The 16,240-nt window shown below is 35.8% G+C and overlaps 1 protein-coding gene across 3 annotated transcripts in view; it reads right to left on the reverse strand.

The window, feature by feature from the left end:
- PPP4R3B (protein phosphatase 4 regulatory subunit 3B) overlaps positions 1–16,240 on the reverse strand; it is a 67,831-nt gene that overhangs the window by 16,954 nt on the left and 34,637 nt on the right. For all 3 annotated transcript variants that reach the window (XM_032352166.1, XM_032352165.1, XM_032352167.1), the window contains exons 8-10: positions 5,283–5,414; positions 4,107–4,209; positions 1,538–1,579 (exon numbers count right to left, since the gene is read on the reverse strand). In XM_032352166.1, coding sequence (XP_032208057.1) covers positions 1,538–1,579; positions 4,107–4,209; positions 5,283–5,414 — 277 coding nt within the window. The remainder of the gene's footprint in view (positions 1–1,537; positions 1,580–4,106; positions 4,210–5,282; positions 5,415–16,240) is intronic.

Here is a 16,240-nt window from a genome sequence, read left to right on the forward strand (position 1 = left end):
ACTCTCCAGTACTATCCATTTTTATTGACTAAATGGATACCTTCTATGGCTTTTGTATAAAATACTTATTAGTGTTAAGAGGAAAGAAAGCCTCAATAAAAAAAAATACATACATGCTAAGAAAACCCTCATTGATCTCATTGAGATCTTCTTAGAAATACTTCCTTAATGTGTGCTGCTTTCATTATTAATATTAACAAATCTATTAAAGGGTCCCCAGTAAAGAGTAAATACGTCAAGCTTTTTGCCTAACACGGTGCAACAGAACTTTCTAAGAAAAATTAATATGCTTTCCTTAAAAACACTTAAGGAAAGGACATTTTTGGCTACTTGTATATAAAGTGAAAAACAGTACATTGAGATTTTTTTTAACAATGATCTTTTTAACATCAAAATGTGATATCCATGCGAGGCCTACTAAAGTAAACTACCTTTTCTTCCCTCAAGAGGCCTTGATATATACTTTAATGAAATGATTTCAAATTGGTTCCTGAACATCGAAATTGAATATATGTCAAAGGGCTTATGTCAATAACTACTGACACCTATTATAAATGTTTTAGGCAAGAAATATTAAACTGTGAGGAAATTTTTTGAGTAAGAACCACAACCTTATAGAATAAATCTAGTCCAACTATTTTTCAAGAAGATTACACACATAAATATTTTGTGGAACTATGATGCCATCAGGAATAATCAGCATTCTTTTGATAACAGAAAAGCCATTCAAAATACAAAATACAGTTCTGGTATTTAAAAGATCCTTCCTGTGCTAAATGCAAGTAAAGAGTTTTACTTGTTTCAGGCCCATCTGTGTAACAGCAAACACCACAGTCAGTATCTGAACTAGTTCCTCATTCTGATAAAAAAATTACACTCTCTTAATTTCTCAATTCCCTAATTTTATTCAAAAAAGATTTTGTAACAATGATCTGCAGTGTTAATTAAGTATCTTGTTTTCACTTTCTCAAATTAGGACATGAAATTAATCATTTATCTCTTAACTAATCCAATTTCTGAAGGTCTCCTCATTTGAAACTGGGTCTCCTAGACCACTGATGAGCCCGGCAGAAAAGACAGGATTCTAGGTGCACACAGCGCATTTTCTATTCTCCTAGCCCCATCCCTAGTATGCATGTTCCAAGTAGAAGCAACAGTGCTTATACTCAGGTTCATAAATAATACCTAAGCATAATGCTGTCATGAACACTAACACTAGTTCCTAGCTGGTCTTAGTTTACTAGGTTTCAAAAATAATGAACTAAAATTCTCAACTTTCAGATGTCTTCTCAAAAAAAAAATCAGAAAACAAGCTCTAAATTTACAGTAAAAAACAAAAACAAAATTCCAACCAGTTTTCCATCTTTTATATTAGAGAAAATGGAATGTTTTTCTTTACAATGAAAGAAATAGGTAAATTTCTTTGGATTTTTTAAAAAATAAGCCTTTCTTAGCCTTGTATAAATAAATGCATTATACTTTGAGCAAAAAAAGCTTACAATTTTGTATTAGTTCATAAAATAAAATTCATACTTACCAGGGCAAATCGTACTGTTTTTGTTAGATCCAACTATATTATCTAACAAAAAAAAAAATAAGTCAGTTACTTCAGTAATAATTACTTCTATTTTCCTAGTCCTTTACAACATACAAAGGATGTCTTTGGTCATAATCTCATTTTACCTGAGTAACTGTCAAGAATTAGTTGTGAGGGGGGGCACCTGGGTGGCTCAGTGGGTTAAGCCGCTGCCTTCGACTCAGGTCATGATCTCAGGGTCCTGGGATCGAGTCCCACATCGGGCTCTCTGCTCAGCGGGAAGCCTGCTTCCTCCTCTCTCTCTCTGCCTGCCTCTCTGCCTACTTGTGATCTCTCTCTGTCAAATAAATAAATAAAATCTTTAAAAAAAAAAAAAAAGAATTAGTTGTGAGGGGAGTGAGGGGATGGGCAAAATGGGAGAAGGGAGATACAGGATTCCAGTTATGGAATGTATGTCACAGGGATAAAAGGTACAGCACAGGGAATATAGTCAATGGTACCGTAACAGCATTACCTGGTGAGAGATGGGAGCTACACTTGTCAGTGAGTGAAGCTTAATGTACAGACTTGTAAAACAACTATGCTGTTTACTGAAAGAAACGTAGCATCCTGTGTCAACTATACTTCAATTTAAAAAAATAGTTGTTTCAGTTACCACCTTTTATAGAATTGGGTGTGGATGAGGAAGTGTTAAAAGACACTAAATATTCTGATAAAAAAGTGAGGTTACAACCAGAGAAAAGACGGACACATTTTCTTTTACTTCTTAGTCATCCTCCAATAATTAGGATAGCTTTCTCTCTCTACAAAAATTTCTTAAACTCCAGAATAACACAATATTGTTATAATTTATGTCTTGAAGTTTTAAAAAAGTAAGTAGGATATTATAAGTTCTGAATTTTAGACATATATTTTACAGCACATTTGCACAGAAAAAAATATGAATGTCTATCGCAGCACTGTATTTAACAGCAAAAACTAGAAACAACTTAAATGTACATTAGAAGCAGAGGGGCTAAATTACAACATACTCATAGAGAATACTATATAAGACTTAAAAATAAATAAGAACTCCAGGTATCAATATGGACAGATTTAAAAAACTCACTGAATAAGAGAAAAAAAAATGCAGAACAATGTGTACAACAGAAATCAATTTGTATCAAGTTTGGAAACATGAAAAATAATACATTACACTTATAGTAATATAAACAGACACTGAGTGATAAACCTCAAATTCAACATTGCTTGAGGGATGGGGGTGAAGTGAGAATATTAAGAGGTGCATAGGAAACTTCAACAATTACTGTAATTTATTTTCTTTTCAAAAAAATTATGAAAAAAAAATAGGGCAAGTTAGTTTTGATAAAGCTGACAGGAAATATATGGTGTCTGCTATATAATTATCTAAACATTTCTGTATGCTGCAAGTGTTTTATTTTAAAATTAAAATTAAAAATGCATTTATTTTAATTTATACAAATGAAACTGTTCTGCATGAAAACATTCTGCAACATGCTTTTTAATGTTTTAAAAAATTTATTTGTCAGAGAGAGAGAGCACAAGCAGGCAGAGTGGCAGGCAGAGGCAGAGGGAGAAGCGGGCTCCCCACTGAGCAAGCAGCCCCGTGCGGGACTCCATCCCAGGACCCTGGGATCATGACCCGAGCTGAAGGCAACTGCTTAACTGACTGAGCCACCCAGGCATCCCTGGAACATGCTTTTTTATCCAATTTTGTATTTTCAAGAACTTGTTAATAGTTCAAAATTCAGTTTTTAACTGCTTTTGAGTATTCCACTGTATGAATATACCACATGTTCTTTATTTTCTTATACATTCTTGTACCTGTCACACATATGCATAAATGTTCCCTCAGAAATTGAAGTGATAGTATTATGTAAGCTGTGCCCATTTTACAACTTAATTAATTTAGCAAACATTCTCTTTAATTGACTCCCTTTTAAAATGACTCACTGGATTAACCAACACTCTCAGAAAACCACCCCTCCCATCCCTCATTTAAACCAGTTGAGTTGCATGCTTATCAAAAGTCCTTTGTTTACACTATTTCTGGCAGTATGATTACATACTTTAAATATCACAGACTGATGAAATATCATAATAATGTACCATCTATGGCTAAGCTGAATACAGTCTACAGACTAGAAGTCAGTAGAACTAGAAGTTGTAGCTGATGAATTATGGGTGTAGTTTATGGATAAAAGATGACATGGAAATAAAAAAAAAAAACATTAAAAAAGAAAGTCTTGCCCCTACACAAAGTATCAGCAAATGAGTCAGCATTTAGAATGTTACCAGAGTTTATTTTTTTAAACCATTCTCTACTTTAACCAACTTTTTTTGATTAACCCACAACTTTCGATCCTTATGTTGTGAAATTAAAGAGCTTTACTATGTAGCCAAATTATTCTCCAACATGATGGTTCCCCTTGGATTTTCTAATTTTTCCTTGTCATATAAAGCACTGAGCAGACAGCCTGTTACAGTTATACTACTCATTTCACTCTTTAAAAATGGAAATCATAAGCAGATAATTAAGAGACCCTACCCTTTTCACACTTGTCTTCTGAAGTATTGGTCAAAAGTGGTGCTGTGAGAACATGCATACAATGGTTGTAGAAGAAATTTAGAAATTCACTTTTTTCAGTTTTCTGAAACATATAGAATTAAAAAAAATATTTTATTATCTTTTAATATCTTTAAGAATTAGTGTAGATTACATACAACAGATACTTCAAGATATCATGAAAGAACAAAAAAACTAGGTACATTCACCTTAACTGTATTTCTGCAGAACTGAAAAATCAAATCTATTTCATATTACTAAATTAAAATGAAAATAAGATTATAAAAAATTTTTCTGAGGAAAATTACTCAGAAGAATTTTTTTCCTAATATGCTTATGATTTGAAGTGGAATGAAGATCTACCAAGCAATGTTGAGAGGAGCAACTTACTAACTGCTGAAAATTTGAAACTCCATTCACAGCATATTCAAATACGAAAAAAAACACCAAACTGATTTATCAAGCCACTTGAATCAGGACAGAATTTAGATCTCTTTTCTAAATTTCAAAAATTTCTTATTTGGAAATTTGGGAAACAGTATCTTTTGATTTTTTTGACCACTATTTTTATACAATGGTCTCATAAACAAGTAATGATTTAAAAACAATATATTCTTCTCTAAATATGAGGGAATTTTATAAAGAAAAAAATCCCAGAATTTTGAGACAACAATTATTAGTATTTTGGAATACTTCCATAAGTCTTTTCTGAATGATTTCTCTTAGCAGTTGAGATCATTCAGTACATATTAATTTTTTCCACTATGATTAAAAAACACTTAACATTAAAACTTACCATCTTAGCCATTTTTACTGTTTATGGCTCAGCAGTGTTAAATATGTTACGTATGTTGTATATTAATTTTTAAGAAGTTAACAGAATAAGGCTAAGAGCCATAAACAGAAATGCTAACATTTTACTAAGATTTTCCCAGATTACAATCTTCTATTTTGCCACAAATAAACTGCTACAGGAACACCATAGCTACTTGGATACCAAGTGTACAAATGCTCAAGTATTTATGATTTTTAAAAATTGTACAAATTTTAAGATTTTATATTTATATATTATTTATGTATTTATATATAATTTATTATACATGAAATCCTCTAAAACTGCCTAAACCAAAATATTTTTATCTCAGAATAATTTCTTACATTAGTTGTAGCCAGCATGTTCTCTGGATCAATTAGAGTACGAAGAAGTCCCATTAACTGAACAGCACCCCCTAGCTCAGGATCAGTATCACAGATCATTTGTTCAATTACTACATTAATGAGAAGGATATCCTGAAAGAAAATGTACTTCCATTAGAACTGGTTTGAATATGCAACAAATATACCAACTGAAAGAACAAAATCAGAACCAAAGAATAAATGAACTTACTTAAACTTTTATGTTCCTAGTATTTTTTCAAGTTCTTTAAATACACTAGATTGAAAAAGGCCCACTAAAAGAGCAGAGCACACTAAAGCTTACGGCAACATCAATATAGGAGAGTGAGAAACAAAATCATTTATCAGTGATTCTTGTTCAATGGAGATTCTAACAGATTCTCAATCTAGGTTTCAGCCTCAGATATGAATTTAGAAGCCACTGAATGAGGAGGATCACACATCACGTGACCCTAAAACACTGACTATCTGAGCTTCAAATGAGAAAATCCTTTCTAGCAAAAAAGTGAGAAAACCCAGTACACAACTCTCCTTAGGAAGCAGCAAGTGGATGTACACTGTTACATAATAACCTAACCACAGAGCTATGCATTAGTTGCATGCTTTTAGGTCTTAACTATGAAACTACAAAGTAGCTTGCAGAGACAAAATTTATTTACCTTTTGCCTGTATTTTTAAGCAATCTTAAGTGGCGCCTGAGTAGCTCAGTCGTTAAGTGTCTGCCCTGAGCTCAGGTCACGATCCCAGGGTCCTGGGATCGAGACGCATATCGGGCCCTCTGCTCACCAGAAGCCTGCTTTTCCCTCTCCCATTCTCCCTACTTGTATTCCCTCTCTGTGTCTCTTTCTGTCAAATAACGAAATAAAATCTTTAAAAAAAGGCCTTAGAAATTGAAGAACAGTACAAAGAAAAACGTTTTGACATCAGCTGATTTGAGAACACATTTATTATTGGGGGAAGAAAGGTAATAACTGAAGAAGATGAAATAAGGGAACTGCATGGAATTAAGATGAACTTCTTAAATTGGGAGAACTCTGTAAAGTAATAAAAATATTCAGTATAAAGCACTTAAAAATGATTTTATTTATATGAGAGCGAGTGTGTGTGCATTTGCAAGAGCAGGGGGAGAAGCAGACTCTGATGAGCAGGAAGCCAGATATGGGGCTCTATCCCAGGATCCAGAATCATGACCTGAGCAGAAGGCAGACGCTTAACTGACTGAGCCACCCAGTTGTCCCCAGTATAAAGCACTTTTTGTTATTATTTTGTTGTGTTAGCCCCTTAAACTGAACATACTGTGGTTTCCAAAAATATTTCCCTGTAAAGTTGTTTGTGTTCTTAAATTCTGTTAAGAACCAACAAAAGCATGTCACAGGGACTTAGCTGCTTAAAATGAGAATCCTAGCCCCTACCGCGTTTCAAAATTTCAACACCAATGAATCAATTCTGTCATGGCATTAAAAACAAAATAAAATCTCTTCAAAGAGGAATTACGATTTATGAAATAAAATTCATAGAGCTAATTAATAAATCCAGACCCAAGCCTCATTTCAATTGGAGGAAATGGTAGATTCTACACTAATCTGCTGCTCTATCTTATAGTGGCACAACTGGCAAAGCTTAACTCATGTAAAATGTTAACATATTATGACAAGGTGTCATAAAATAACCTTTCCTCAGAACAGTGCTATGGCATTTACTTACTTTACATTTATGTCAATGTGTACTACTTACATTCTACCAGTTAATTAGGTCCTCAGATAATTTGAATTATATATAATCCTCTTTCATAAGTTCATTCATTTAAAACTAGGCACAAAAAAATAATAAGTGATGAATTTAGGTTACATCTAAATAAAACCAGAGAGGCAAGAAATACTTAAGGTATAGCTCATACACTGAAACGTCGTTTCAATACAGTCCTCAAACTTTTTTGGTCTTCTCTCTTACATGCAGTTTCTCGTAAATCCTGCTTCCAGCTGTATCAATGCCAAACTGAATGCCATAATTCAGTGACTTACAAAATTGACAAAAGCTAATTTACATATTTCATGGTGAAACAGACTGTTAAAGAGAACTACAGCCTTTTTAGGAGGTAAGAAAGGAAATGCCTTTCTCAGGCCTGTAAGACTTCCCTGCCAGAGAGAGGTATATACACCACTGAATGCTATTCTTTAAAACATTTTAAGATCCCCAGGCTTCAAATAGGAAGGGCAAAAGGTCAGCAGATAAATTGAAATCTCTAGGTTTAAAGTTTATGTTTGGATACAGGGTACTTGGATGGTTCAGTTAGTTGAGCATGTGACTCTTGGTTTTTAATCAGGTCATGCTTTCAGGGTTATAAGACTGACCCCAGTTGGGCTCTGTGCTCATTGGGGAATCTGCCTGAGATTCTCTCCCTCTCCCCTGGCCCCTCCCACAGCTCATGGTGCACTCTAATACATACATCTTAAATAAAATAAAAAAGACTACATTTGGAAAAGATCTTTAAAATCCATAAGAAGCAAATAGTCTGGAAGGCTACTAAATAGTTGAGGAAGCTTAACTGTCAAGAAAGTTTTAAAATAGGCAACAGTCCATGACTGTTCAATCTTTAAGACCACTACTTGGCCAGAGAACTCACACTGACAGAAAGGAGACTGTGAAGATTATATAGATCCTTGGAGGAAAGGCATCTTCTATTGCCCAACTCAGATGTAGCCACAGCTGATAATATCCTGAGGGAAGAAAGGTTTTGCAAAAAAATAGGCAAGGGGCATTTCTTTAGAGACAGCTGCTTTTGTTAATCAAGAACCTCCTGGGACAAGGAGTCCAAGCTACTGCTATTCAACAAGTATTTGATGAACCAGTGTATCACAGTTATGAATGAATGATTGCTATAAGTATGTTCGCCCTCTTCCCAGACAAAAGCAGTTTTGCTTGATGTTGGGGGCAGATAAATTATCTTTCTGTTTATAGGTTACTGAAATACTAGGAGTCTTATCTGGACTTGAAGAAGACTACCTAACACTCAAATGATGGAAACTTGATTTATGTCCCTTGAGGGAAAGGTGGATGAGGAAGAAAAAATGTATGAAAGTTAGGTAGCCATAGAGGAGAGACAACGTGGCTGATACTATGAGGCACCCATTTAGTCTCTATTTTCATTGTTTTGCTAGCAGAGTCCAAATTTTGTTTAGGGGCAATGTACTTAGCTAAAACACAATTTCCCAGCATTCTTCATAGCTAAGGGTAACTTACTTTTGGACAAAGAAATCCAAGTAGAAATTGTTAACTGGAACCTCCAGGAAAGTGTTTTAAAATAAAACACGAAAGCTTCCCAGCCATTATTTTGCTCTCTGCCCTTCTTATTCCTGGAGGTGGAATAGCAATCTTGCAATCTCAAAGTAATAGACATTAAAACCAGAAAATGAGGATGATTGACTCAAAAGATGAAAGTCTTCTGTCATAATGGAGCTGTTTCAAGACTTACTGTGACATTAATAAAACTTTCATTAGGTAAAACCATTCTAAGTTGGGTTTTTTCTTTTCTTCTGTGATATAAACATTTAACATAGTATCTACCTTTTCAGCATATTTTAAAGCATACAATATTCTTTTATTTATTTATCAGATAGAGATCATAAGTAGGCAGAGAGGCAGGCAGAGAGGGAGGGAGAAACAGGCTTCCTCCTGAGCAGAGAGCCCCATGTGGGGCTTGATCCCAGGATGCTGGGATCATGACCTGGGCCGAAGGCAGAGGCTCCAACCCACTGAGCCACCCAGGCGCCCCAAGTATATAATATTCTTAACTATAGGTACTATGCTGTCCTATGTTACTCATCCTGTATAACTGGAATTCTACACCCTTTGTCTAGGATCTTTCCCATTTCCCCCAGCCCCATCCCCTGGCAAACACCATTGTTCTCTGATTCTATGAGTCTGTATTACTTTTATAATAAGTATCATGTATTTTTCCTTCTGTGTCCGACTTATTTCACTTGGCAAATTGTCCTCTAGGTTTATCCAAGATGTCAAGAATGGCACGACTTCCTTTTATTGAGGCTGAATAATGCTCCACTGTACATATATGACAAATTTTCTTTATCCATTCATCTGCAGATGGACACTGAGGTTGCTTAGATGTCTTGACTATTGTGAATAATGCTGCAGTGAACATGGGAGGACAGGTATCTCTTCAAGATCTTTTGGATTTATGGACAGAAGCAAGATTGCTGGATCATATAGTAGTCTATTTTAATTTTTAGAGGAACTTCCATCTGTTTTCCATGATGGCTGCTCCAATATATCCCCATCATCAGTGTACTAGGACTCTTCTTTAAAGGGATTTTATTTATTTATTTGACAGAGAGAGATCACAGGTAGGCAGAGAAGCAGGCAGGGGGTGAGGTAGGGAAGCAGGCTCCCTGCTGAGCAGAGAGCCTGATGCAGGATTCAATTCCAGGACCCTGAGATTAAGGCAGAGGCTTAACCTGCTGAGCTACCCAGGTGTCCAAGGACTCTTCTCCATATCCTTGTCAAGACTTGTCATCTTTATTTTTGGTATTAGCCATCCCTTTTTTTTTTTTGAGGACACGTTCCAGATTTTAGTTACATTTTAAGACTAACTTTAATTTCAAAATCACATATCCATATACTTATTCCTTTTTGCTGGTTGTACTTAAATGCATGGTTTGTCAAACACTGTAAACAAATACTTACCTTGTATGTTACATGTAACTCAGGAACGGCTTTTAACAGAAATTCATTGACCTCCCCCACAACATTTTTTTAAATTATAAATACAGGTATCTAAACAATCCTGAATGTATTTTTGATAGTACTGTAGTTAGGACCCAGGGCCACTTCAAAAATTAACACAATGTGAAAACATACATTGTATCTGCTACTTCAGATAGTTTCATCTGAAGCTCTTTCACTAAAAAAGGTGGATCAAGAATGCCATTTGTTTTTCCTTCTTGAGATTTTTACTTTTCAGAAACACACATGCTTCCACAGCATGATTCTTCTCTCCATGATTTCATCTTGTAAACCTGAATTCTACTTTGAGTACTCCAGGTTTATGCATAAATGACAGTGCCACTGCCTACTACTTTTTGTCCTTCAAGTTCCTCCAACAAGCAAAAATTATGAAGAACTTTAACTCCTGTGGAGACCACCTTCTCCTACAGCCCTGATAACTAGCCATCCTAACAGAGATGTGTGTACTTAGGAGAAATGTCTGTTCAATTCCTTTGCCCATTTTCAAATTGGGTTGGTTTTTTTTTGGCTACTAGGTTGCAGGAATGCCTTACATATTTTGAATATTCGTATCTCATCAGCAATTCCAAACAAACTACATTTTTACTCCCAATCTATATACTATGTTATTGGTGCCAGAATTTATTATTTATGTACTTAAAAATTAAAAAAAAATTTTTTTAAAGATTTTATTTATTTATTTGTCAGAAAGAGAGAGACAGTGAGCACTGCAAGGGGAGCAGCAGGCAGAGGAAGAAGCAGGCTCCCCGCTGAGGAAGGAGCCTGATGCAGAACTTGATCCCAGGACCTGGGGCTCATGACCCAGGCGAAGGCAGACTCATAACTGATTGAGCCACCCAGGTGTCCCAGAATTTATTTTATACTGTGTTATCTACTAAAAACTTTTGTAGTTATAGTTTTTCTTAATATTTTGTCTTTTGCCTTTTATACTAGGGTTAAAAGTGATTTATACACCATGAATGGGGTTTTATGTTATATATGCCTATATGTTTATCTTCCCCAGTGAGATTTACATTTTCATATGTTTTCTTGTAGCTGTTTAGTGATCTTTCATTTTAAACTTTTAAGGGACGCCTGGGTGGCTCAGTTGGTTAAGCAGCTGCCTTCGGCTCGGGTCATGATCCCAGGGTCCTGGGATGGAGTCCCACATCGGGCTCCTTGCTCGGCAGGGAGCCTGCTTCTCCCTCTGCCTCTGCCTGCCTCTCTGTCTGCCTGTGCTCACTTGCTCTCTCTCCCTCTGTCTCTGACAAATAAATAAATAAAATCTTAAAAAAAAAAATACTCTTTAAGAGGGGTGCCTGAGTGGCTCAGTGGGTTAAAGCCTCTGCCTTTGGCTCAGGTCATAATCCCAGGGTCCTGGGATCGAGCACCACATCGAGCTCTCTGCTTGACAAGGGGCCTGATTCTTTCTCTCTGTCTGCCTCTCTGCCTACTTGTGATCTCTGTCTGTCAAATAAATAAATAAGATCTTAAAAAAAAAAAAGAATTCTCTTTAAGCACATCTTGTAAGGCAGGTCTAGTTATGCCAGGTAAAGTATTCTCAGTTAGCAGGGGTTTTTTCCAGCACTTTGAATATATCAGCTTACTATTTCCTGGCCTGAAACGTTTTTGCTGAGAAATTTGCTGAGATTTATGGGAATTCTCTTATATGTGATGAGGCTTTTTGTTTTTTGTCTTGCTGCTTTAAAAATTCTCTTGGTCTTTGACTTTTGACAGTTTTATTGTAATGTATTTTAGTGAAGACATCTTTGGATAGAATTTATTTGGGGACATATAAATTTCATGTACCTGGATGACCATATCTCTCTCCTCATTTGATGCTATTAGCCATTATTTCTTTAAATAGGTTTCTGTCCCTTTCTCTTCTCCTTTGAGGGAACCATAATACATATACTGTTTTTCTTCATTGCACCCCATAATTATGAAAGCTTTCTCTTTTTTTCATTCTTTTTTCTTTTAGTTCTCTGACTGGATAATTTCAAATGGCTTGTCTTTGAGTTCTCTGATTTTTTATTTCTGCTTGACTGAGTCTGCTATCAAAGCTGTTTATTGCTTCCCCCCCCCCTCAGTTTAGTCAATGTATTCTTTAGCTCTACAATTTCTTTTGGTTCTTTTTTTAAGATCTTAATTTATTTGACAGAGAGAGAAAGCAAGCAAGCGTACGAGCAGGGGGAGCAGCAGGGAGAGGGAGAAGCAGGCTCCCTAGCTCAGCAGGAAGCCCAAAATGGGACTTGATCCTAGGGCTCTGGGATCATGACCTGAGCGGAAGGCAGATGCTTAACCAACTGAGCCATCCAGGTACCCCTCTTTTGGTTCTTTTTAAATACTTTTTCTCTGTTGAACTTCTCATTTTGTTCATGTACTGTTTTCCTGATTTCATTTAGTTATCTGTGTTCTCTTGCAGTTCAATGAACTTCTTTAAAACAATTATTCTGAATTCTTTGTCAGTCAGTTCATTTTCCATTATTTTAGGGTCAGTTTTGATAGCTTTATTTTCTTTGTTTTGGTGGTGTCAAGTTCTCCTGATCTTTGTAATCTTGCACTGATATCTGCCCATCTAAAGAAGCAGTTAGCTTTTTTCGTCTTTACAGACTGGCCTTGGCAGGGAAAGTTCTTCACCAGTCAGCCCAGTCAGAGATTTTGGCTGGGTCATTTGATTAGGTTTATTACTAGGGTACATGGACCAGATTTTGAGATGTGTGTGGTAGTTTTGAGAACCCCTGCCTCTTTTCTTTGTTCTTAGCTATTGCAAGGGGATTCCCTCACTGTTCTGAGTAGGACCTGAAAGAAATGGCCCTCATGGTAGCATTCTGAAAGGCTGGAGATGTCAGTCAGACTCTCACTTTGTTCTCCCTTTTCCCATGAGAGAGAATCTATGGGGCCAGAAGATCTCTCAGTACTGTGCTATGCTCACTTGGGGAGAAGTGACAAGGGTAAACTGTTCTTACCCTTTTTCAATGTATCTTTTCTCATTTCTGTGCTCCACTCAAATGCTATTACCTCTCACGTGGACTCTAAAGTCACATGGAGGTATTCCTGTCTGTTAATAACTGTTAAATCAGTTTCTGTTGTGGGGACGAGACCTGGAATTTCTAATTCTGCCATCTTGCTGATGCCACTCCTGGTTTTTCGGATTCGGATATATGAAGTCAAACCCATTCCTAAGTAATACATTAATTTCTTATTCTCCTACTTCCTTCTGCCACAGGTCAGGTCTTCTTTCTTTAGTTATCTGTAGAACTATACTTCTAAAACAGAGACCTGATCAAGACATCCTTTGTTTAGAATGGTTGTAAAATAAAAGATTCACTCCTTGGGGACACTGGAGTGGCTCAGTTATTAAGCATCTTCCTTGGGCTCAGGTCTTTATCCCAGGGGCTTGGGATGGAGTCCCGCATTGGGATCCCCACTCGGCAGAAAGCCTGTTTCTCCCTCTCCCACTCCCCCTGCTTGTGTTCCCTCTCTTTGTGTGTCTCTGTCAAATAAATAAATAAAATCTCAAATAAATAAATAAATAAATAAATAAATAAATAAATAAATAAAAGAGTCACTCCTTAGACTGGCTGTATAGGTAGCAAATACTCTAATCCTGTGCTGTTTAATATGGTATCCACTTGCCACATGAGGCAGTTTAAAATTAAAAACAGTAATTCCTCAGTCACACTACCTATAGTTTAAGTGCTTGGCAGCCACAGGTAGCAAGTGGTTACCTTGTAGTTACAGAAAAAACATTTCCATCATCACAGAAACTGAACAGCACTCTTCAAGCCTATTATTATAGTTACATGGTTAAAGAAAGGGAAAAAAAACATGAAAATCAGACTTAGATAAAAAAAAAAAAAAGATGCAGGAGGAGACAAGGGCAAAATATGGGAATTTTTTAACAATCAAAATACTAATTGCCACTGCAATGATACAAAAGTCTTTAAACTTCTGAATCCTTGTATTTATTTTTTAACTACTCTTAAGTGTCACTTTAATGAAACAAATAATTTATTAAAGAAAATACAAGAGACAGGAATCCACAAACATTCTAAATCTGTAATAAGAGTCATCTTGACTGCTGTGAAATCTGCTGTGAAAATACATGCAAAATCAGACTTCTGTTTTTGATCAAGAAAGAGTGACAGGAACTAGATTTAGTTTCTATCTGGAACAACAAAAAAACACTAGACAAAAATACATGAAACCACAGTTGGTAATACAGTAGACAATGGCCAGTAAAAGAAAGATGGGAAAAAACGAGATAAGCCCTAGGATACATGTCAGGTTCTATTACTACTGCTACTACTACTACTACTATATTACTGGATCCTGCCAAACTAAGTAAAAATCAACTCCTGAAATACTAGAATTAACCATAGATTTATACAGTTTCTGCCCCATAGAGCAGTATGGGACAGCAAAACAGTCTTATTCCAGAGGTATAACCACCTCAGTAATTATAATTAGTCCACTACAATGCATGACTACACCCACTCAAAAATAATGGTATTTTCAGAAACAATGAACAAATAGTTCTGAAACAATTAATGAATGGTTGAACATACGTCTGTGAACTAAAAGTCTTAACAACATTTAAGTTTTCTGTAAGGCATGTTTCATTTCTTAGTTAACATAATGGAGCAAGCCCTGGTGAACAGAAGGAAGAGCTGAATCAAAGGACCCAGCCTCTCTAATTGCAGTATAGCCATCTAAGATATACACTATCTAAGTGACCATATTAACTCTCCCATACCTATTTCTCCAATGGTGGAACAAAGGAAATGGAATAGAAAAATCACTGTAAGTTGGATTACTCTTTCAAAATTCAAGCTAGCTAGAGTTGAACTGTCTGATTTCTAAAGCTGTTTGCTGGAGTTCTTTACAGGTAGCATTAAAATATTATACAAACAAATCCAATTTTCCTTGACCTGCTTCCCCAACAATGACACTACTCAAGCTAGAAAAAAATTCATGCTCAAGCAAGTACAGCTAAATAATAAAGAGGTACAAAAAACTACTGGAAAATTCCTTCTTAAAAATCAAATGTTGACTTGATGTGCAAATAAACCATGATAGAGTAATTCTAGTTAATACGTGTCAATGCTGGACTACCAAATCTATTCTAGGAACATCCTCTCAAATAAGTTTATATATATATATATATATTTTTTTTCTTCACCTCTCTTAAATTTATAATCTTAATTAAGAGGGCCCAATGACTTTCTTTCCATTGAAGACTGCTTATTCCTATGTTCTCTCTTTTAATTCTTTTTATACTGCCATAGTAGCTTCTGCAGTTACAACCTCAGAGTCAGCCTTTGAATGCCACCATCACCGTCTTGCAATATTCTGAGAAAGGGGTCTAAGTTAGGGCTTGGCAAACCACAAGACCATTTTGCTGATTGCCTACTTTGTACATAAAGTTGTAAGGAAGGGACGCCTGGGTGGCTCAGTTGGTTGAGCTGCTATCTTCAGCTCAGGTCATGGTCCCAGCGTCATGGGGTCGAGTCCCACATCGGGCTCCCTGCTCTGCAGGGACCCTGCTTCTCCCTCTGCCACTCTGTCTGCCTGTGCTCTCTCTCTCTCTCTGACAAATAAATAAATAAAATCTTTAAAAAAAAAAAAAGTTGTAAGGTAAAAACATTTACTGGAGCATAGCTACACCATCTTTGGACAATTCATTCTTACAATGGCAGGGTTGAGTAACTGCAACAGATACCAAAGAGCTCATCAAGTCTTATTTATCTTCTGGCCTTTTAAGGAAAGTTTGCTATCCTTCACCTAAATAGCAACATTCAAGTGAGTTTAACCAAGATTTTTGAGAGATTTTTCAAAGTTTTAGTTATATCTAAATCAAAATATTAGCATCCATGTATCTTAGATCCCATGACTATAGTAAGTAAGAGGAAAAGAAAGAATGACAGGAGCAGTAATATTATACTGAAGTAGAATAAAAACTGATGGATGTGATGAAAACATCTTTGTTTTTTAAATGTATAAATTATTTTAAAAATGCACGTGAAATTTGTTCTGCAGAAACTTGAACGAGGGCTAACATAATTAGAAAAACAATAATTCTTTTGATCCATTTGACATGTCAGAAGAAAGCAAAAGCAGCTCTTCAAATTCTACAGAACTTAATGGTCCAATTCCTTAAGTCTGTGAAACAGCAAAATAGTCTGAACAAAAAAAAC

This window comes from Mustela erminea, chromosome 7 (genome assembly GCF_009829155.1).
Source record: "Mustela erminea isolate mMusErm1 chromosome 7, mMusErm1.Pri, whole genome shotgun sequence".
NCBI lineage: Eukaryota > Metazoa > Chordata > Mammalia > Carnivora > Mustelidae > Mustela > Mustela erminea.